Here is a 24,303-nt window from a genome sequence, read left to right on the forward strand (position 1 = left end):
TACAGGAAGGATGTGGAAGCTTTAGAGAGGGTGCAGAGGAGATTTACCAGGATGTTGCCTGGATTGGAGAGCATGTCTTATGAGGATAGGCTGAGCGAGCAGGGCTTTTCTCTTTGGAGAGAAGGAGGATGAGAGATGACTTGATAGAGGTGTACAAGATGATAAGAGGCATAGATCGAGTGGACAGTCAGAGACTTTTTCCCAGTGCGACAATGGCTAACGTGAGGGGATATAATTTTAAGGTGACTGGAGGAAGGTATAAGGGGGATGTCAGGGGTAAGTTTTTCACACAGACAGTGGTGGGTGCGTGGAACGCACTGCCGTCAGAGGTTGTGGGGGCAGATACATTCGGGACATATAAGAAATTCTTAGATAGACACATGAATGATAGAAAAATAGGGGGCTATGTGGGAGGGAAGGGTTAGGTAGATCTTAGAGCAGGATAAAATGTCGGCACAACATTGTGGGCTGAAGGGCTTGTACTGTGCTGTAGTGTTCTATGTTCTTAAGCCAGAGCTAGCGTACTGTATATAATTCTTGTCATCACATTACAGGGAGAATGTCAAAGGATGTAAGAGTACAGAGATTTGAAAGATTTGAAAGTCCTTCCAAGTGACTGTCTGTATCTCAGCTGCTTTCTTTATTCCATTTCCTCCTTTTATTGACATATATACCACTAAGCAACATCCTTTATTGTCTCTTTTACATTTTACTTTTCATCTTTTCCTTTTACACTCACTCAGGTTGCCATTTCCTTTACAATGATGGTTGCACAATGTTCAATTCCATTCCAATTTCTCAGCAGCAGAAGCTGCTCATATCATGGTTACATGATAGAAAGCCAGAGAATTTTAACCTAAAGGAAAGATATTCTGGGCTGGGTTGGTTTGCTTTGTAAGAAAGTGGAAATTTATCCATACTGTATAAACTTATGAGGCCTATATCATGTGAATAGGAAGGACCCATTTCATTGAGTAGTGTGGTCAATACTAGGCAACACCAATTTAAAGTAATTGGTGGAGAATTAGGAAGGATTTTTGGAAAAGAAATCCCTTAATTGTTGCTGGGGATTTGGAACTCATTGTGAAGGTGGTACAGGCACCATCACACTTATAAACCACGCTGCTGGGCACTTTATGTGCTATAAACGCAAGGCCACAAATCAAACATTGAGAAGTGGGACTAATATTCCTAGCATTTTATTTCACAGCATGGACAAAATGGACCAAACAGCCTTCTGCTGTAAATTTCCACAATATATCCGGAAATAGTTCTCTCCGTCTACGACTTTTGCTACGTTCTCAAAACAATTCTCTGCAACTTAAAGCTAAAGCTTTCTCACTCTCCCAATTCTGACGCAGGGTCTTCCACCTGAAATGTTAACGCAGTCTTGTCTTCTTTCCATAGACGTTGCCTGACTTGCTGTGTTTCCATTCTTTTCTGTAAAATAGTCTGTTTTGTCATCACATCCAGTAGTATGATCACAGCAGCTGAATTATCTCTTTTTTTAAAAAAAGAGAGACTGTCTGAAAGCCAGTGGCAAAGTAACTTTCTTAAGATATGTGTCTGAGGAATGGGTAGGCTGTCTGATAAAACAATTGGTGCTGACTGCAGGTCACACACCCATCAGTGCGGACCAGGACTTCAACTCCCGGCACCCTCTGCGGTCGTTGCCCCGAGGTCCCGGATGCAGGTGACATGTTTACATCAGGAAGGGAGCAGCGGAGAACGGCAAGTCCTGTGATTGAACCAAACATGGATACAGTTTGCTTAATAAACGTTATCATCTGCACTGCGGGCAGAGGCAATAGCGTCTCCCACAATGACCAGCAGGTACTAACATTTCTTTGGAATGAGGAGGTGGGGTTGTTTGTATTTGGGACGCGCCTCCAGCACTCGGCTCACCCTTCCTCCCGCGGGTGAGCAGAGGGGTGGCCCCCTTGGGTGCTGGCGGCAGGCAGAATGGGAGATGCTTGTGGCCCGAGTCTGCAACACCGCCTTCCATTTCTGGCTTCTCTTCAACAGTGGCCGGGTTCCAATTCTAGATTGTTTGCAAAGCCGCGTTCCAGTGCCGGATTGTGCGCAACAATCGCCGCGCTCCGGTACTGGATTGTTGGAAACAATTGCTGCGGCTCCGGTTCCCCGGCGTGGAAACCACAGTCGCCGCGATCCATGGTCGGCAACAGTCGCCGCCTGTCAAGAGGCAGGCCGGGGTTCCGGTGCCGTGTGATCCCGCAGTCTCCGCGTCCCGAAACGTCAGGCCCTGTACCTCCAGTGCGCGGTCACAACCGTCCAGTATGTGGCATCATCTTAACCAGAAGTCTCATGGAATAAAACTCCACGGGTAACTTTTGAACAGACCTATCATTTTCAAGGACCAGTCCGCCACTTACACTTCACTCAAAGTCACATGTAAATACTATTTATAAACATCTTAAAGGATCTTGTTTTAACTGCCGCTTTATAACGTGAGAAGTAGGGTTGCGTTGTCATTTGTACACAGTTGAGAGTGTTATCTCAGGATGTCCCTGATCCCTAGGTTTGACTTGACACTGGAGAAAAAGTTCGTGCATAATTTCAACAAATGGTGATCACAAGCGGTTGTTTGGGTGACTTCAAAATTGTCTTTATTGTTATTTTCCCATTGGTTATTAACAAACTTGCTGTTTTAATCATTCTTGTAAATTAATTGATTAAATTGGCATAAGTATAGAGACATTTAGTATTTTAATGCAATGTAAATTTGTGGAGTTAAACTATTCACAAGTTCAGAATTGGAAGGATTGCTGGCAGTTGCATGATTCACTTGTTCACTGTTTCCCGTCTTATTATTAAGGCCGTCGTATTTTGTTTTACTTCATTTATAAAATGTAATAGTCAAAGATTTTTTCCTCTATGGGAATAGTGTTCCAGTAAATTAACGTTACCCCTCTCTTTGGAGGAATGTGACCTTGTATTAATTAACTGTAGTCATATCTATTGCTTTTTTTTGGTGAATATTACTTTGTATTTATGCATGTTGAAATTTATCTTATTAATGTAATTTAAATTGTTTATAATTGTTTTCCCATCTGTTTAACCACCAGCTTCCTTTGAATACAATCTAATTTTGGGCACAAACTGAGTGAATATGTCAAAGTACGAATGACACACAGAAAAATGAGGGAAGAATTATGGAAAGAATCTAGAAATTGTTAAATTATGATAAACAGCACCAGAGAACCCTAGAGAAGGATACAAGTAAAACTATTTGTCTTACTATTTAAGAAAGTTCTTCCAGTATGATATGCATTTAAGTTTAGTTTGGGAAGAAGTGAGAATCTTACATCTTATCCTATAATTCTCAATGGTACCAAATGGGACTGAAACAATAACATAGCTAAAATGTTAAGAATATTCTGTAGAATAATTCATGAAAATCAGGAATAAGAATCAGGTTTATTATCATTACTGACATATATTGTGAAATTTGTTGTTTGGCAGCAGTGGTACAGTGCAAGACATAAAGACATAAAAATTACCATAAGTTACAAAAATGAATAAATAGTGCAAAAGAGGAATAATGAGTTAGTGTACATGGATGCATGAACTGTTCAGAAATCTGATGGCAGAGGGGAAGAAGATGTTCCTGAAATGTTGCATGTGGGTCCTCTACCACCTCCCTGATGGTAGTAACGTGAAGAGGGCAATGTCCTGGGTGGTGAGGGTCCTTAATGATGGATGCTGCCTTCTTGAGGCACTGCCTCTTGAAGATGTCCTCGATGGTGGGGAGGGTTGTGCCTGTGATGGAGCTGGCTGAGTCTCTTTCAATCCTGCACATTGGAGCCTCCATATGAGGCTGTGATGCAACCAGTCAGAATGCTCTCCATCGTACATCTGTAGAAATTTGCAAGAGTCTTTGGTGACATACCATATCTCCTCAAACTCCTAATGAAGTAGAGCCACAGGCGTGCATTCTTCGTGATAGACTAAGGCCAGTTATGTTGATCTTCTAAAGGGAGGAATTTAAGTCTATCGGTCTCCTGCAAGGCTGATAGTATCTGTCCAAATGAGAGGTACTGAAGGACAGCTGGAGCCTGAATCTTCATTATGGAGGAATTGCTGGGAATTGGGGAGGTTCCTCAGAACTGCAAGCAGGCAAACATTATGATTATATAAAGTGGAGAAGAGTAGCTAAAGTGAATGTAGGTCCCTTGGAAGATGAGAAGGGGGAATTAATATTGGGTAATGTGGAAATGGCTGAGGCCTTGATTGACTATTTTGTGTCGGTCTTCACAATGGAGGACACATCTAACATGCCAAAGAGAGATGTTATGGATGCGATGGGAGGTGAGGACCTCGATATGGTCACTGTCACTGAAGAGGTAGTGATGAGAAAACTACTGGGCCTAAAGGTAGACAAGTCCCCTTGTCCTGATGGAATGCATCCCAGGGTACTGAAAGAAATGGCGGAAGTTATAGTAGAGGCATTTATGATAATTTACCAAAATTCTCTGGACTCTGGGCAGGTCCTGGCAGACTGGAAGACAGCGAATGTCACACCACTGTTTTAAAAAAGGACATAGGGAAGACGCAGGTAACCATAGGTCGTTAGCTTAATGTCTGTAGTTGGGAAAATGCTTGCAGCTATCATTAAGGAAGAAATAGCGGACATCTGGATAGAAATGGTTCAATCAGGCAGACAGTGTGGATTCAGGAAGGACAGGTCCTGTTTGACAAACTTACTGGAGTTCTTTGAGATAATGAGCACAGTGGATAGAGGGGAACAGGTGGATGTTGTATACTTGGATTTAAAGAAGTAGTTTGATAAGGTGCTGCATAAAAGACTTATCCATAAGATAAGGATGCATGGAGTTGGGATAATGTATTAGCATGGATAGAGGATTGGTTAACCAATAGGAGGCAGAGAGTTGGGAATAAAGGGGTGTTTCTCTGGTTGGCAATCAGTGGTGAGCAGGGTGCCGCAGGAGTCGGTGCTGGGCCTGCAACTGTTCACGATGTACATTAATGATTTGGAAGAGGAGACTAAGTGTAGCGTATCTAAGTTTGCTGATGACGCTAAATTGAGTGGAAAAGCAAATTGTGCAGAGGATGTGGAGAGCCTGCCGAGAGATATAGATAGGTTAAGTGAGTGGGCAAGGGTCTGGCAGATGGAGTACAATTTGGAAGGAAAAATAGAAGATCGGACTATTATTTAAGTGGTGAAAGATTGCAGCATGCTGTTGTGCAGAGGGACTTTGGAGTGCTTGTGCATGAATCACAAAAGGTTGGTTTGCAGGTGCAACAGGTTATCAAGAAGGCAAATGGAATGTTGGCCTTCATTGCTAGAGGGATTGAATTTAAGAGCAGGGAGGTTATGCTGCAACTGTACAGGGTACTGGTGAGGCCGCACCTGGAGTACTGCGTGCAGTTCTGGTCTCCTTACATGAGGAAAGATGTACTGGCTTTGGAGGCCGTGCAGAGGAGGTTCACTAGGTTGATTTCAGAGATGAGGGGGTTAGCCTATGATGAGAGATTGAGTTGCCTGGGGCTATACTCGCTAGAATTCAGAAGAATGAGAGGGGATCTTATAGAAACATATAAAATTATGAAAGGGATAGATAAGAGGCAGGAAGGTTGTTTCCACTGGTAGGTGAGACTAGAACTAGGGGACATAGCCTCAAGATTCGGGGGAAAAGATTTAGGATGGAGATGAGGAGAAACTGCTTTTCCCAGAGAGTAGTGAATGTGTGGAACTCTGCCCAGGGAAGCAGTGGAGGCTACCTCATTAAGTATATTTAAAACACAGTTAGATAGATTTTTTGCATACTAGGGGAATTAAGGGTTTTGGGGAAAAGGCAGGTAGGTGGATCTGAGTCCACTGCCAGATCAGCCATGATCTTATTGAATGGCAGAACAGGCTTGACAGGCCAGATGGCCTACTCCTGCTCCTATTTATTATGTTCTTGTGCTCTTATTGCATCAATAGCATAAATAAGTAGACAAATTTGAACTGTTTCTATTGGGAGAAACATTCCTTGAAACTGCTCTAAAGAATGCATGGTTGTTGACTAACATTTCATAGAATTGTAGAAATGTATGGCACAGAAAGAAACCATCTGACCCATCGTGTTGACACTAGTCAAAAAAATGCTATTGTAGTCAATCCTACTTCCCAGTTCCTAATCTGTAACCAGGTAAAGTCATGACTGTTCTAGTGGTCGTCCAATTATTTTTTAAATGTGTTGAGAGGTTTTTTTTGTCCACCACTCTTTTGAAGAGAGATACTGATCCCTGTTGCTCTGTGGGTGAAAGAATATTTTCTCAAACCCTTTTATTGAATGCTCTGCTTCAGCAGGTCTTGCTTTTCATTCTGCCTAGGCCTCTCATACATACCAATTAAATCTCAATCTCCTTTGTTGCAAAATAAACAATCCTAGCTAAACCAGTCTTCCCTGATCATGAAAATTTCCAGCCTCAGCCACATTCTGGAAGTATCTGTATCCCCTCTGGTATCATGTCTTTTCTGTAGAATGTTGTACGTGGTGCAGTTTTGTACAGTTCCAACATAGTCTCTCTACCCTTGTATTTCCATGCATCGGTCTATAAAGGCAAATATCCCATATGCCATCCTAACTACCCTTCCTGCCTATCCTGCTGTCTTCTGGGATCTATGGACTTGCAAATCAACAACTTTCTGCTTCTTGACACATCTTTATATCAAAACTTTTATTGTTCAGTAGTTCTCTTCGGTATTCACCAGGGAGAGGGGTCTTGATGATGCAGAAGGGAGTGCTGGTAGGGGTAATGTTCTCGAGGTTGTTGATATCAAGAGAGAGGATGTGTTGAAGTTGTTAAATAATATTAAGACAGATAAATCTCCGGGGCCTGACGGGATTTTCCCCAGGCTGCTTCGAGAGGCTAGGGAGGAGATTGCTAAACCGCTGGTAAGGATCTTTGAGTCCTTGTTGTCTACGGGGGTGGTGCCGGAGGATTGGAGGGTTGTGAATGTTGTCCCCTTGTTCAAAAAAGGTAATAGGGATAGGCCAGGGAATTATAGACCGGTGAGTCTCACGTCTGTGGTGGGTAAGCTGTTAGAAAGGATTCTAAGGGATAGGATTTATGAACACCTTGAGAATCATGGACTGATTAGGGACAGCCAGCATGGCTTTGTGAAGGGAAGATCTTGCCTCACAAGCCTGATAGAGTTCTTTGAGGAGGTGACCAGGAAGATTGATGAGGGCAGTACGGTGGATGTGGTTTACATGGATTTTAGTAAGGCATTTGGTAGGCTTCTTCAGAAGGTCAGAGGCCAAGGGATCCAAGGAAGCTTGGCTGTGTGAATTACGAATTGGCTTGCATGTAGAAAGCAGAGGGTTGTGGTGGAAGGAGTGCCCTCGGATTGGAAGGCAGTGACTAGTGGTGTCCCGCAGGGATCGGTTCTGGGACCTCTACTTTTTGTGATATTTATAGATGACTTAGATGAGGGGGTGGAGGGCTGGGTTAGTAAGTTTGCGGACGACACTAAGATAGGCGGTGTTGTGGATAGTGTGGAGGGCTGTCGGCGCTTACAGAGGGATATTGATAGGATGCAGAGCTGGGCTGACAAGTGGCAGATGGAGTTCAATCCGGAGAAGTGTGAGGTGGTACACTTTGGAAGGACAAACTCCAGGGCAGAGTACTGGGTAAATGGCAAGGTACTTGGCAGTGTGGAGGAGCAGAGGGATCTGGGGGTTCATATTCACAGTTCATCGAAAGTTGCCTCACAGGTGGAAAGAGCAGTTAAGAAGGCCAATGGGATGTTGGCTTTCATAAATTGTGGGATTGAGTTTAAGAGCCCTGAGGTGATGATGCAGCTTTACAAAACTCTAGTTAGGCCACACTTAGAGTACTGTGTTCAGTTCTGGTCGCCTCATTATAGAAGGATGTGGAGGCATTGGAGAGGGTGCAGAGGAGATTTACCAGGATGCTGCCTGGATTAGAGAGTATTGAATATGAGGAGAGGCTTAAGGTGCTAGGGCTTTATTCACTGGAAGGGAGGAGATTGAGAGGAGACATGATAGAGGTATATAAAATATTGAGAGGAATAGATAGAGTAGACAGTCAGCGCCTCCTTCCCAGGGCACCAATGCTCAAGACGAGAGGTCATGGCTTTAAGGTTATGGGTGGGAGGTTCAGGGGAGATGTCAGAGGGAGGTTTTTCACCCAAAGAGTGGTTGGTGCATGGAATGCACTGCCTGGGGTGGTGGTGGAGGCAGATACATTGAACAGGTTCAAGAGCTTGTTGGATAGGCATATGGAGGAACGTGAGAGAGAGGGATATGTGGGAGGAAGGGGTTAGGTAGTGTGAGGGTGGTCTGATGGACGGCACAACATGGTGGCCTGAAGGGCCTGTTTTGTGCTGTATGGTTCTATGGTTCTATGGTTCTGTGGTTCAGTTCCTCACCCTGCAAATGCTTTACTTCACCTAACCACTGAACCAGTCCTTTAATATCTTCAGGCAACTTTCTTTCTCATCCCCTTGTAGCTTACAACATGCTAGAACTATAGTAAAGATTGATTAATTTATAAGTCAGGCAAGGCTGACATTCAAGCATAGAGTTGCTTGATGACAATGATACTGTAATTTGTCGTACTTCAACACAGAATTATACTGCATGGAAACAGGCCCTTTGGCCCAACTTGTCCATACTGACTAAGTTGTCTATCTGAGCTCATCCCATTTGTTTGCATTTGGCCCATATCCCTCTGAACCTTTCCTATCTATGTACCTGTCTCAATGTCTTGTAAACATTGTAATTCTATCTACCTCTACCACTTCCTCTGGCAGCTTGTTCCATATATTCACCACTCGCTATATGGAAAAAGTTGCCCTACAGATCCCTTTTAAGGCTTTCCCCTCTCACCTTATACCTATGCCCTCTAGCTGTAGACTCTCCTACTCTGGGAAAGAAACTGTGACCTTTCATCTTATCTATGCCTCTCATGATTTTATACACCTCTTTCAGGTGTCCCCTCAGCCTCTATGCTCCAGGGAAAAAAGTCCCTGCCTATCCAGCTTCTTCGTATAACTCAAGCCCTCCAGTCCTGGTAACATCCTTGTGAATTTTTTTTTATGTGCACTCCTTCTAGCTTAATGACATCCTTGCTATAGCTGGGCAATCAGAACTGCACAATATTCCAAGTGTGGTCTCACCAATGACTTGTACATTTCCAACATGACATCCCAACTCCTGTATTTAAAGCCTTGACTGAGGAAGGCAAGCTTGCCAAACACCTTCTTCACCATCCTGTCTACCTGTGTCTCCACCTTCAAGGATCTATGTACCTATACCCCTCAGTCTCTCTTTTTTACACACCTCTCTAGAGCCCTACCATTTACTGTGCAAGTCCTGTCCCGGTTTAACTTACCAAAGTGCAACACCTCGCACTTGTCTGATATTCTTCTCTCCTCTTCCATCGGGTAGAAGATACAGGAGCCTGAGGGCACGTAGCACCAGACTCAAGGACAGCTTCTGCCCCACTGTGATGAGACTATTGAACAGTTCCCTTATACAATGAGATAGACTATGACCTCACGATCTACCTTGTTGTGACCTTGCACCTTATTGTACTGCACTTACTCTGTAGCTGTGACACTTTATACTGTTACTGTTTTTACCTGTACTACATCAATGCACTTTGTACTAACTCAATGTAACTGTACTGTGTAATGAATTGACCTGTACGATCGGTTTGTAAGACAAGCTTTTCACTGTACCTCGGTACAAGTGACAATAATAAACCAATACCAATACCAATAAATTCCATCTGCCATTCTTTGGCCCACTTTCCCAGTTGATCTAGATCCCTCTGTAATTTTAGATAACCCTTTTCATTGTCCACTTTACCACCAATGTCATCCGCAAACTTACTAACTATGCCAACTATATTCTTATTCAAACCATAAATATAGATGACAAACAATAGGGATCCAGCACCGATCCCTACGGCACACCACTGGTTACAGGCCCCCAATCTGAAAAACACTACCCTCCTCTGACTCCTTCCACCAAGCCAATCTTGTATCCAGTTGGCTTGCTCACCCTGGATCCAACGTGATGTAATCTTCTGGCCTACTCTAATATGTGGGACCTTGTCAAAGGCCTTGCTGAAGTGCATGTAGACATTGTACACTGCCCTGCCCTTGTCAATCCTCTTCGTCACCTTTGATGTAAGATTCTCCAATTTTGTTGTCATTTCAGCACTTATCATTTCAGTGTATTTTCCACATTTAACTATAAGCTTTGCAATATAAAAAAGGTAATTTCACCCAGTTCTGGTTTTGTTCACAACTATTTTCACAGCCCTGTTCTTTGCCGTTAACCTTGCATTATCCTTTAATTTAAATATTTAATTTTTCTTCAACAGATGTGAAAGTTTCAAACCCTCCCTCTTGATAAGCATTTTATATTTCAACAACTTTGCTTAAAGTAATCTCTCTCAAACTTCTCACCTTAACATAATTAAAAAGGTGAAGACTTTCTTTAACTGACAGTCTTTTCACTCCCATCAAAACAAACTATTAAATTTTCCCTTAACCTTCACTGGTCCATTATAAATAGTAGCTGTATCTCATGTATCTCCTCATGACTGTGGTTTCCCATTCTTGGCATCATCTTGTTGAATCTATGCTGAATGTGCTTGAATCCGCTCTCTGTAAAGGTTCACTCAGAACTGCTCACAGCTTTAGCGCAGCCTAACAAATATTTTGTAGAAGTTTTATTACACTTTCACTCCTATGTTCAAAGACCAATTCATTAAACACAAATACTCTTAGCATTTTTATGACTTTTGCTATGTTCATCCATACTATCATGCAATTAAGTATTTGAACTTAGATTTCTTTGTTCATTCGTAAACTCCAGTTACTTAAAATAATAATAGATTATATAAATTCATAATTTAATATCTGGTTCAAATGGTTGATGTAAAACATGAGCTTTGCTCTTGTGACTTACCATTTTTCATCAGCTGCTTATGATTAAATTGCAGTGTTTTCTTCTCTTGGCTTTAATTTTATATATGATAGAAATACTTTATCCTGTTAAATCCACGGGAAGCATCAGAGGTTCAGATTTGAACAGAGATGGTCATTAAAGATCAAAATATTTTAAAATTTAATTGTGGGTGGAGCATTGTTTGTATTTTTAAACTTGTGAAGTAAGATAACATGCAGGGCTTTACTAATCGTGCTTTGCCAGATCTTTTTACATGTGTAAATGACAGTAAGTCTGTTCATCTATATATCAGATTACCTTATTGTCATATACACCAGAGTGCAATGAAATTCCTTTCTCTCATGAAGCTCTCAGAGTAAACAGTATACATGGTAATATTAAATATAACAATAAATAGAATGATGAGTGTGAAGCAGCAGAATGGTGCAAAGATTGTGGTGCAAACTGAAGTAGTGCAAAAAGAAATGCTAAAGTGACAATAACGGAATGACCGGGAGACGTAGAATTAAAAGTGTGGTGGAATTAAGAGAATGTGGCAGCATTACCAGGAAGTGGGTATGAAAGAGGTGATTGGTTCAGAAGTCTGCAACACTGATAAAGATTTATTAGCTATCCCGTTTCCCGTTGGTCATTAATCATCACATAGAGCTGGATTGTCCAAGCCGAGGTCTTGTCTACTACTTGTGGTTCCATAGTGTGCCACTTGGTGATGATCAGTGTGCAGAAGTGATGTGATGGACCTGTCATCATTTTGCCTCAGTTTTTCTTTTTCTATTTGTATAGTCAGGCCTGCTGGGCATGACCCACTGTTTTATTAATAGCAACTCATTACACAGATCAAGGGATGTAATCTGATCCTAACTTATACATTATTCCTTTGGTCTCACCCTACTGGATCTTTGTTCTAAACATCCCTCCTCCAGCTTCTCTACTGACTTGTTTTCTTTCTTTCTTTCTCAGTTTGGATGAAGGGTCGTGGACCTGAAATGATAATTGTTTTTCTTTCCCTAGATGCTGCCTGCCCGCTGAATATTTCCAGCATATTTTGTTTTTATTTCAGATTTCCAGCATCTGCAATTTTTTGATTTTCAATATTAAAAAAAAATGACCATGCTTATACTCTAATGCCATTCCCATGATATGTGATGAAATTCAGATTAGAGCAGTGAGGTTCCAAGCACTGTCGAAGACACATAGGAGAGAAGGGCATATCCCTGTGAATAGATGAGGTAAAAATCAAATTAGTATGAATCTAATTGGAAATCTCACCCAAGATATAATGGTTGGATTTTTAGAACAGAGGATAATTTTGTGGAAACATATTACCTTAACCAGTGTTTGCTGCTTAACAACAGAGCTGATGTGTTGGCTTTAATATGGTATTCTAGTTACCGACATATATCTGTTAACTATTATTCCTTCCCAATCCCCACTGGTTCTTCGGAGTTGAACAATACAAAGGCCATTAAGTGGGCAGTGAGATGCATGCTTTATGTCAAAGAATGTTAAATATGGGTAAATTACTATCAAATCATTTTCAAGGGAATTTCACTTTCTTTTACTTTATTGTCTATAAGATCGAATGGGATTTATCCTTGAAAACGTTGAACTGCAGTCTATATTGTGCAGATTTTTATTACCAGTTTTATATAGGTTAATAAACAATGGGTGAGCTGTTTAATGTTATCCCACTCGCAAGCAATCATTAATTCACAAGATACACATGATAATTATAACTGGGTTTGTAGTATGGTTCTCCACTTGCCTCCAGCCCTTTATCCTGGCCGTGGATATAGACTTCCCAACCCAAAGTAGGTGAGACAGTTTTTCTAATGATGACGTAGGTTAATGGTTATTCATTTTTTTTGCAATATTTGGAGAAAGAACATTACTGGTTTATTATGACATGGAAGAAGGACCTTCGGTTTTTCATACTATTGATCAGTGCTGATACCCAGCAGAACAATTCCATGATCCCCATTTCTCATCTTCTTGTTTCCTGTAGCCCTGCAAACTTTTCTCTCTCACATGCCCATGAGCTCCATTGAATCTTTTGTCATCTACCTACACTAAGGGGTAATGTATAGTAGTTAATTAACCTACCAGCATGTCTTTGGGATTTGGGAGGAAACCAGAGCACCCAAAAGAAATCCACACTATCTTCTCAAATGTTAAAACTCATGGGATTTCTTTTTAAAGTTGGTGTGGTTTCACTCTGTTTTTTTTACAGCAATCATTAAAGGTACTATTTTCTCAACTAATTCTCTTTGCCAAAAAAACTGCAAAATGTGACAACATCTTTCTCATTTTAAGGTGACCAGCATCTCCCCCTCTCCCTCTCACTGAACTAACTTGAGTTGGAGCCCCACCCCCCCTTCATGTTGTGTCACTCAGTCTGCGGGCTTCACCCACTTAACAGTCCAAGTGCACCAAGAATTCTCGGTGGGGCTTGGGTGGCTGGAAGAGGAGGCCACTGCTGACACAAGGTTGAGAGATGCCAGCGGCATTGTGCTGACCAGCGGGTGGTGGGAACATCGGTGATTTGAAGATTGCCATGGGACTTTGCCAATCTGCCCACCTTCTCACCAGAAATGGAGGTATGTTCTGGCTGTCCTGTCAATAACTGGGTCAGATGATACAGCCTACGGTGTGGCATAACTCACATGTAAGGTGGACTGTGTAGAGGTAGAAGGCTTCCTCCTCTGAAGGACAGTATAAACCATTTGGTTCTTTACAATAATCCACAAGCTTTTGAAATTATTTTCTTGACACCAGCCCAGATAATTATACTAGCCAGAATTTTCGAATATCTTTTCAATGTATGTTATTAGGTGGATTTGAGCTCACGATCTCAGAGTTATGTGAGCAATGCAATAACCTTTTCGTGTTTGTTTCCGTTTGATTGGAATCTGCTTGCATTTTTTAAAAAAATATTTTGAAAAGATTAAATAGAAGGTTATACTTTATTTTCTTTTAATTTTGGAAGATGAGATTACTAGGCCCAACAATCCTACTGCTATTTGATTCTGCTTTAACACTTTACAAATGACAAAATATTACTTTGAGGAGAACTTGTTGTGCTTGTTCAATATTGAGTTTCACTTAAAAGGATTTAAAAAAAACAAGCACTTTCAGGCATGTTTGTACAAGAGAACATTTTAAGGATGCATTTGAATTCAAGAGATAATCCTTGAAAAGAGTATTGGAATTCTGAGGTTATCATTTTCTAATGAAACAATTGTAATTCTGGTAACTGAAGCAATATCTTCATGTTGAAATGCTCCCATGTTCAGCAATGTTCCCTGATAAAATATGATCCATGTTAAATGTGATCATGTTGACCATTATGTTTTATATCCTATAATAAATTCCAGCACCAATTAGTTAGGTTTTTTGTAGATTCTTTGTATCCATTTCATATATTTTGTGCATGTTGGCAAATAAAAATTAAACTTAATTTATCGTGACCTGGCATATTTATTTTTTTCTCTTTGTCTGTTTGCAATATGCTTTTGATGATGTATATGGAATAGAAAACAGTAGAGGTTAAATGGTTATTTTGATTGGGTAAGCAATGTTTCTGGTTTGCTTTTCTATGTGTGCTCTTTGAAACTTACATCATTCGTAATTGTGTTTTAATGTGTTTTTAACATGTTCATTACTTAAAAGAATGATTCTGAATTTAACCTTTTAAAACTTTTGAATTAGGATTGTTGTATTCGACACAGTTCATTGAAACCTTCAGTGTAATTCTGTCTTCTATGTGCTCTAAATATAACATGCATATTTATGTACCAACATGTTTAGAGCTTTTAAATTGGACATAGTTACAGTTATTATTGGTGGTGATCCATGTGACCTTTGTATAGCATCACAAGGATTAAGTAATTACTAGAACAGATGTTCAGAATATTCTGGATTTGGGGAGAAGGAAAAGCAAACATTGCATATGTACTGCATCCTTCCTTAACTTATTTATTTTGTGGTTAATGATTAAGAACTACTTGTGGAATTAACACACCCTAGACCAACTTTGCACCACCGGTCTCAGGCTGTGATCAGTTCCATACAGACAATATCTTGTTTATACCATACTATTGTGGGTGAAATTTTCCATGTAGAACAGAAAGCTGTGTGCATACTTCTCATTTTCACCTTTTGTTTCATTGTTTGCATGTGATATAACCTACTTTGATATTTTATGTAAGTTAATTGCTGCTTTTCACTGTTATTAATAATTTGCTGTGTCTTGTCACATGATTGTCTAAATGATGGATTGGAGTTAATATGAAATTCTTTACTTTTTGTGATACACTCTTAATCAATTACATTAGTAAAACTGAACCAGGTTATCATTCCTTAATATATGGTGCAAAATAACAAAAAAAAACACATTATCCAATTGGTTCATGGAAAATAGAATGCCTTAAATTATACAAATGAGCTTGAGCAGCAACTGCTACAATAACCTCACTTCAGAAAGCTAGCACAGTTTGCTAATTGCAGCTAAACCAGAAACTCTACCTCTTAATCTCTACTAAACAGCTTGGAGAGCTGTGACGAGTCATGTTTTCAAAGTGTTTCTCATAAGAATAGACTGGTTAATGGCTCAGGTGAAAATTCAGGTATCTTACTGTAACATTCTGAGTGTTCTGGTTTTTTAAACAATTAAGCTTGTAGTTGTTTTCTGTGTATTATGAAAGCAAAGGACATATTTTATTATTGTCACTGTAATAGCCATTTTTGTGTGCTTAACTCCTACAGGGGTATGCTGTATAAATCTGAATGAAGTAAGACACAGCACTGAGAGTAATCAAGACATCTGGTGTGCTGGGAACACCCAAGTTAACCTCAATGTATCCCATGTTAACAATTTTGAGTATGTTTTATTACATTTGCCTGCGGCGTAGAGCCAGATCTGGTACAAGAGGAGAAATAATGAATAGTCGACGAGCTATTGAGTCGAACAATCGCATCCTACCTCTCAGTGTTGAACTGGTGCAGCATGTCAAAGAAGTGGTGGACTTCAGTTCTCAGTATGGCAGTGAGAACAGCTTGTCCTACACTATGTGGAATTTGTCTGGACTGCCCAATGTTTATCCAAGTTCTGGTGACTTCACTCAGACAGCGGTGTTTCGGACATATGGAAGATGGTGGGAGAAGTGTCCAAGCTCCCCTCAGCCATTCAGGAGGATGCCTCGTACTTTTCAGAGCCAGGAATACGTTGAGCTAGTATTTGAAGAGGCTGTGTATCCAACGGCTATTGATGTTTTGGAAACATATCACCCTGGAGCAATTGTCAGGATCTTGGCTTGCTCAGCAAATCCTTATTCTCAGACTCCTCCATCAGAAATTAGGTAAAGAAAGCTTCAAAAATTTTGACAGCTGTTTAAACTGTTGTGTGTCTTAGTCATGTGTAACATTACATAATGTACAGAGAATGGTCTTTAGAGGACCAGAAATAGAATCGATCCACATATTCCTTTTGAATGTTTCTATTCATAACTAGCATTCACTGTGTCAAGTGACAAGCTGAACTCTAGTTCACGCCAAGAGTTGTAAATTATCAGATCTTATGTGAAATTGGGCATCAATATTTTTAGATTATAATCCTGCATTTTTCGTTTATTATCTTCTCCATTGATTCTATACAAATGTAGGCATTTTTTGCCCAAATTTTTAAAACACTCATTCTGTTTCCCCATCCAATTCATTTTTTAGTTAATTAACTATAACTAATTGTGCCCATGATTGGATTGTGCAATTACATTGAATTGACCTAGAGCATAATCACTGTGAAAATTACAAGTTCACAATTATACAGAAAAGTGTTCATGAGGGAGGATAGTTAGCCTTCCGTAGAATGTTGCAGACTGTCAGGGAAACTGTGTAGAGTTAGTTTGATTGCCTGAGATATTAATATTGTGGATTTTTTAATAACATCAAATGTAAATTCCGAACCACAGTAAAGAGCTTGTTACTTTTATATCAGACTGAGCATTGCACTGAATAGTACTTTTAAAATTCAGGTTCACTTGTTACAGTAAATAGAACATGCATTTCATTTAACTTTGTTATGATAACAAGTAAACTTTTTTTGTTTGAGAGTTATGTTTTTGCCTTGCCTTTCATTTCAGCATAAGGCTTATGAAGGAAGTTTTGTTTTCTGCACCCTTAATTTCAAACTTTCCTGTTGAGTGCAATGAGTGACTACGAATATCATGCTTTATAAACTTTATCAGTATTATTAATTCTGGTAAAGTTTATGAAGCATGGCATTCATAGTAGTTTTAATATATTTTGCTGTAGATTTTATCTTCTACCCTGACCAAATTCAATAACAGCTGTTAGGCCAAATCTGAAAGACGTATGATGAGATTAGCAGCATGTGGTCTTGAATCAAGAGTTTTGAGTACTGCTACAAAAATGTATCAATTCTTTATCATGTGTACTTGGGCGTCAGTACTTTTTAGATTACAACCCTACTTCTCAATTCTTGTCCTGTGGTTCTGTACATAAATGAGCTTTTGAAATATAAATTGTATTTACCACAATAATAAGCTGATCTTTAGAAGAACTGGTTACCATGAAACAATCAGATTCAAAAACACATACAGTTCACTGATATCCTTTAGGGAAGGAAATCTGCCATCCATACTAGATCTGGCCTTTATGTGATTCTACAGCCACCAACATGGTTGATTCTTAATTGTCTTTGAACTGAGGGGATGGACAGTAAGTACTCTCATTGCCAGCAGTCTAAATCCTGACAATAAGTAGAAAGAAACCTTGGGAAGCATTTTGTCAAATAATGCATTCATATGTAGATTTTGTATGTTTTTTTAAGTTATAGATTATTTTAGTTTTATAATGTCATCAGATATTTTATGTTCTGAAATTATTTTATAGTAATTTTGAAACATTCTAAGGAACTGCAGTCTTGTTTGTAATGAAAATTCAACATTAGCTGATTGAAAAAACATAACCCATCTTCCATAATTGTATATCACAGTCAAATGTACAGATGGAATTTTCCAGTTGCCAGCTGAATTGTTGTTGGTCACCAGTGTTAAAGGCCAGAGTGCAGTTGTAATTCAATCTCTGTTTTAAAACGATACATACTGTTGATATATTTCCACTTTAAGTGTTTGCATGTCATTTATAATGGAAGTTGTTTTTGTAGCTTGTCACATCTTGCTCACCTGGGGCATGGTGAAGCAATTCATCCAAACAAAGCATGAAATTTGCTTCCTTTGGTCAATGAAAACAGATTCAAGAGCAGGCACTAAGCTCTCCTATAATTCCTGATCTCACCAATGGCAAGAGTTGGGAGAATTCAGTAAGTGTTTGTTACCTTTTGTTTTTGGAAGGGAAAAGATTAGACAAAGTTTGCACTAATAAGTGCTGTCATTTATCAGGAGATTTCACTCCTAATGGATAATAGATGCTGCCATTGCCAGTGAACCAGGCACCCATGCTGTAGTACAGTTGTGGAAATTGATAAAATAGGGCTTGACTGTGATGCTCCCACCCAACCTTGTGTGAAGCATCACTGAAGATTATTGCCACTTGGAATGGGTGCTAGTTAGCCATGGTCATGTCGTGTATCCCAGCAAGGAGTCAACATCTTCAAAAAAAAACAGAGGTTGGGAGGAAAAGCACCACATTTGCAATGAAATTCATTTGTGTGTGAAGATCAAATATTCCTGGATGAGCAGAGTTGACTATCATTACCAATTCTAAGTGCATCCCTTTTTGAGTGATACAGGGAACATCAGCTGTTAATTGCATTAAGATATTAAAACAAAATACATTGGATTATCTGTAATTACAATATCCATCAATGTCACAATTTAAAATCCATTAACTCTGCTGAAAATTGGTCAAACCTAACCATCAAGAAATAAAAGGCAGATTAATGTAGAAATTAGAAATTTTGGAATGAATTAAGAACTAGTTTTAGTAACCGAGTCTCTCAGACAAGGAATTGGAGCAAATCACTGCAGATGCTGGAAATCTGAAACAAAACCAAAGAATGCTGGAAGCACTCAGCAGGTCAGGCAGCATCCATGGGAAGAGAAACGGATGAGGCATTGACTCTGTTTCTCTCTGCAAGGTTGCTGCTTCACTTGCTGAATGATTCCAGGGCTTTTTGTTTTCCTCAGAGAAGTAGTTTAATAAAATATTTTAAAACCATCTTATTGAAAATCAAATCTACAACCTTTCTTAAAAGTATTGTAGTAGTTTATGTGAAAGGTTTTAAGTAATGCATTATATTCTACTCTGTAAATCTTTCTACGGAGAAAATGATCAGCTGTGATCGTATAGAATGGCAAAGCAAGCTCAAAGAACCAAATGGCCTACTTCTGCTCCCCTTTTTCGATGTTTCTATGTTTCTTGCTTCCTGTATATCTGTCTAAATCATACATATGCTGCTAATTGTCCAGGTTATATTTCTTGTGTTATACCCCGCTCTTAATAAAAGGAGATATCTAAATGTATGTGGTGCATTGTAAGCATCCTTATTATTCTTTTTTAGTCAGATTGCTACAATCGAGTGTCCAGTCAGAATTCTGCAATCCAGATTAGCTATCACACTGTCCTTTGATGATATTGTAAAACAACACTTGAGTTTTGAATTAGCATCCTTATGCATAAATTCAGATGCTTTGATTATTTACATTTGGTGCTGCTGAAACTTGTATCTTGAATATTGGAGAAAGGAAATTAAAGTCACAAATTTGTCCTCCATTAGCCACCTAATGAAGACATTAAGGTGTGAAATTTGGAAAGCAGCATTTAATAGACGGACATAGAATTGCAGGTGAGATTTGGGTGGCCCAGCTAAATATAGATACTGCATGAGAGTAAGTATTTTTCTATTATAATCGTTCTACATAGAGAATTGCAGGTCCCAGAATCTGCCGAATAGGAGCCCTCCCTGCCTGCACTGGCTGTTCGGATTGCACATTTCCTTGTATTTTCCCTGTTCAAATCCACTGTCAAATTTGCTAGTTGATGGCATCCTGGACCCGATTGGGAGACCCTGTGTGCTATAAGGGCTTTGCTTGACATTATTGCAACACATGGGTGAGGCAGAATAAGTCCTCCCATGAAAATGATGAGGAAATATTAGAAATGTGTCAAAGCCCCATCCCTCAGTTTTGTCATCTGTGAAAGCTCTCAGGGTGCTAGAATGCTTCTGAATGGCCCTAGTCCCATTGAAGCAAGGTGAAGCTTCTCCATTATGGTGTCCAGAGTTGGAGTGTCTGGACAAGTTTGCATGCTGGTGTCTGTATTACAGAACTCCAAAACTTGCTTGCATTTATGGGAGTGAATGATGAGGTTTCCTGTGACCCAGTAAATATGGTTTTAACCAGAGAAAGAATGAAAAAGCTTTAAGCCAATGAAAGAAGGAGCTTATAGTTAATGCAGACTAAAAAATATTAGAAGGACAGAATATCATTCTAGCATAGTCATTGAACTTCTAATGTTACTTCCTACTTTGAACAAATGCATCTCAGGTATTTATAGAACAGGTAATAATTGCAAGTTTTCTATTTTATGGAACGCATCTACCAAAAACCTAAGTTACTCATTTTTTAATAGTTGCTTTGCCATTGTATATGAGCTATGTTATGTGGCAGTACAATTACTCTTATTGCCCCATCTCTAATCACCTGCATTCTAAGTTATTAGGCATTCAGGACATGTTCACCAATAAGGGATTGATCAGATGAGAAAATGGAGTTCCTGATAGATGAGTTTGAATTTTGATCAACAGTTATTAATCTGAAACATTAACTTCGTTTCTGTCCCCACAGACACTGCTTGACCATTGAGTATTTCTGACAATGTTTTATATTTGAATTAATTGTTGCAGTTTTATATTCAGGATTGACCATGAGAAATGAACAACTTCATTGTTTCAGTTAGTGCTCAGTAAATTGTGCCCCTTGATTTATCTGCATGGTCTTCTAAACCATCATTTTGACAATAAAATTAATTTTGCAGTTGTTGATGTTGATTATTAAAGCAATTAGATAAATAAGATTGGATATTTGTCTAGTGGATGGCCATTTGAGGCCCTGTAAGTAATAAATTGGTTGCTTGGACATATTGCAAAATTGGACCTTATGAAGTGACTAAGTAGCATGGCATCATTTATAATGTACTTTTAGCTTGAATTTTAATAAGTTAGGTGGTATCAGGAAGTTTCTTGTCCCATGTGTTGTGATTTTTGTTTAACATGTCCTGGTAAGGCAGTCCTTTTTTATTTGATCTTTGTTATTTACATGATCTCAAGTAGGTAATCACATCACTTCATTATTTCAAAATGTTGGGGAAGTAGTGGTTATTTTAAAATTTTCTTCCTCCATCATGTTTAAGCCATATGTCCATGCAAGTTAGAGTATAATAGGAATTTTCCTCTTAACACGTACCCAGAATCAGCATCACGAATGGTATGTCTAGCAGTAAATGCAGTTGTTAAAATTTCCTCATTGGTCTACCAGTTTGAATGGTAATATTGCATACATTGCAGGAACAGATTAGTTTTCACTATGGGAGGTGAGAATGACAAATACGATAAAACTCTGATAATCCAATATCCATTCAGCTCACAGGTGATGTTTCCCATTCCCCTGAAACTTACCAGAGCCCCAGTTCCAATCACCAGGGTCTCGGTTCCTATGCTGTAATGGAAAGTAAGCAGGTTTTTGAGGATTCAGATTAATGAGGGAGAAAGAACACTTCAAGGTTGCAATAGAGTATTTTATTAAAGTGTAATAAGTGATATGAAAGATTAACAAAACAAGTCTAATAACTGTATAAAAATCGATAACAGTATAAAAGTCAATAAAATAACAAGTCTCACACCCTACTGCTCGTTGGGGACTCCAGCTTCACGAAGGTCCTTGGTCCTTGACTCAGAGGTCCTTGACACCGATCGTGATTCCAGTCCAAGGAGAAATCCGATGAGCTTGCTCACTACTCACACTTGCATAATCAAAGAGCCCGCACTTCTTTCTTAATCTACACGTATCAGTCAGCTATAACTCTAAAACATATTATTTTTCTTAATGATAGGTGCACAGGCAAGTCTTTACATTGTCAACTGAACCAATCTCGCTTGCCTCCAAAAAACATATTTATCTTATAATATCACATTGCATCACAATAGCGATGACTTTTTTTTGACCTGCTAAGACTCTTTAAACCACTGCCGTGCCCAAAGGCTCGCGGGAACCAATGGGGAGACGTCTAGGATACCCTGCTCGGGGGCGAAGGGAGTTTGAGAGAGGTACGACCACATGACCCTTCAGAGCATTGATGCACAGAGGGATGCAAGCCAGTCGCTCCCTGAAAGCGGCAATACAAGTGGATAGGGTGGTAAGGAAGGTGTATGGCATGCTTGCCTTCATCAGTCAGGGCATTGAGTATTAAAGTTGGCAAGTCGTGTTGGCAACTTAAGTTAGGACACATTTGGAATATGCTGTGCAATTGTGATCCCTACGTTACAGGAGTAATGTGCCGGCTTTGGAGAGGATGCAGAAGTTGTTCACCAGGATGTTCCCTGGATTGGAGAGGATGGACAAACTTGGATTGTTCTTGCTGGACCGTAGGAGGCTTTGCGGCAACCTGATTGAAGTATATAAAATTATGAGAGGCATAGCAGGTCAGGATGGAAATGTCAAACACTAGAGAGCATATGTTTAATACGAGAGGTGGAATGTTTAAAGAAGACTTGCAAGGGGAGTTTTTAACATAGAGAGTGGTCGGTGCCTGGAACATGCTGCTAAGGGAAGTGGTAAACGCAGATAGCAGAGCAATGTTTAAGAAGCATATAGACAGACACATGAACAGGCAGGGGGAAAGAGGAATACGAGCCTTGTGTAAGCAGATGGGATTAGTTTAGATTGGCATCATGGTTGACACAGACATCATGGGCTGAAGGGCCTGTTCCTGTGCTGTACTGTTCTGTGTTCTACCAGTGTGTGTTTCTCATGTTAGGGGTGTCTAAAACTACAGGGCATAGGTTAAGGTGAGAGGGAAGAGGTTTAAAGGGGATCTGAGGGGTAAATTTTTCCACACAAGGAAGTTAGTATCTGAGATGAGCTGCTAGGGGAGGTGGTGGAGGCAGGAACAGTAATAACATTTAAGACGCATCTGGACAAGGACTAGAATGACCAAGCCATAGAGAGATATGAAATTAATGTAGGCAAGTGGGATAAGTATAGATAGGCATGATGGTTAGAGAGACGCAGTGGACTGAAAGGCCTTTTTCCATGCTGTACTACTCTATGACTCTGGAAAGATCTGCTCCCTGCACTACCAAAGATCTCAATGTGCCAGATTATTGGAGTTTTACTGTATAGGACAATATTGTGTTGAGGGCTTGAATAGAAAGTGACCAAATTAATTTGCCCAAGTCCACTACAACTACTTGAGAAATTAGAATAGAATCATGACGTGTTCTTCTGACATTCTAGTGTTTACTGTTTTAACAGAGAATAAAAAAAAGGCTGGAATACACAAGAAGGTAATTAAGTATGATTGAAGATTGCTACATTCATTGTTGAAGGCAATGTAAGCTAGTTCTTCAATGAGTAATATTTTTAGTGATCCTAGTGACAAAATAGAGGATAACCACTGTGGGCCACAGATACAAATTATCTGAAGTTGTGCTGTTGAATCCTGTGCAAAACTATTTACTTTTGTAAGAAGTTCATTTGTCTTTTATAAACGGAATAATCAAATGAATTAGTATTTCCGTTAAGATAATAGATTGAAGAATTCTATACATCCTTCTCTGTAATTACTTTCCCACATAATTTTAGGACTAAATGTCCACTTAATTAGAAATAGCTAAGTGAAGTTGTCCAATAGAGATGGAATCCTCCTCTGCAATCTTCTTGCTGCATGATGGTCTCCAGGCGTAGCTGATTGTTGATGGGTTGATACCTATGTTTAGCAACTAATGAGCAAGAAAGCTCAGGAGAGAAACTCAGAGTACAGCACTTGAGATCATGCAGGTCGACATTTTCTTGGCAAACCTGGCAATGTTCTGTATTCAGGAATGTAAATGTCATAGGAACCAGTTTTCAGTGAGCCAACTTTTACTTGTTTGAAGATTACAGATCCTATAACTGCAGTAGTTAGGGTGTACTGAAAAGTTCTTTCTAACTGCAGCTGAAAATTGAATCACAAGAAAAAACTTGTAATCATCTTTTTGATTCAGCAACTCAGACTCTTGATATGATCCTTCAACTCAGTGCATTCACTCACTTCCTCCCTTTGGCAGCTGATTGACACAGTATCAACT

General features: G+C 39.6%; 1 protein-coding gene across 2 annotated transcripts in view; it reads left to right on the forward strand.

Moving 5' to 3' along the window:
* Positions 1-1,203: 1,203 nt before the first annotated feature.
* The window catches only part of fbxl4 (F-box and leucine-rich repeat protein 4), a 67,836-nt gene continuing 44,736 nt past the window's right edge, over positions 1,204-24,303 (forward strand). Inside the window, exons 1-3 of one of the 2 annotated variants that reach the window (XM_052024637.1) lie at positions 1,204-1,833; positions 13,293-13,576; positions 15,744-16,336. In XM_052024637.1, coding sequence (XP_051880597.1) covers positions 15,834-16,336 — 503 coding nt within the window. In that variant the 5' untranslated portion in view covers positions 1,204-1,833; positions 13,293-13,576; positions 15,744-15,833. The remainder of the gene's footprint in view (positions 1,834-13,292; positions 13,577-15,743; positions 16,337-24,303) is intronic. The other variant, XM_052024636.1, reaches the window with a different exon arrangement.

The sequence above is a fragment of the Pristis pectinata genome, chromosome 10, assembly GCF_009764475.1.
Source record: "Pristis pectinata isolate sPriPec2 chromosome 10, sPriPec2.1.pri, whole genome shotgun sequence".
NCBI lineage: Eukaryota > Metazoa > Chordata > Chondrichthyes > Rhinopristiformes > Pristidae > Pristis > Pristis pectinata.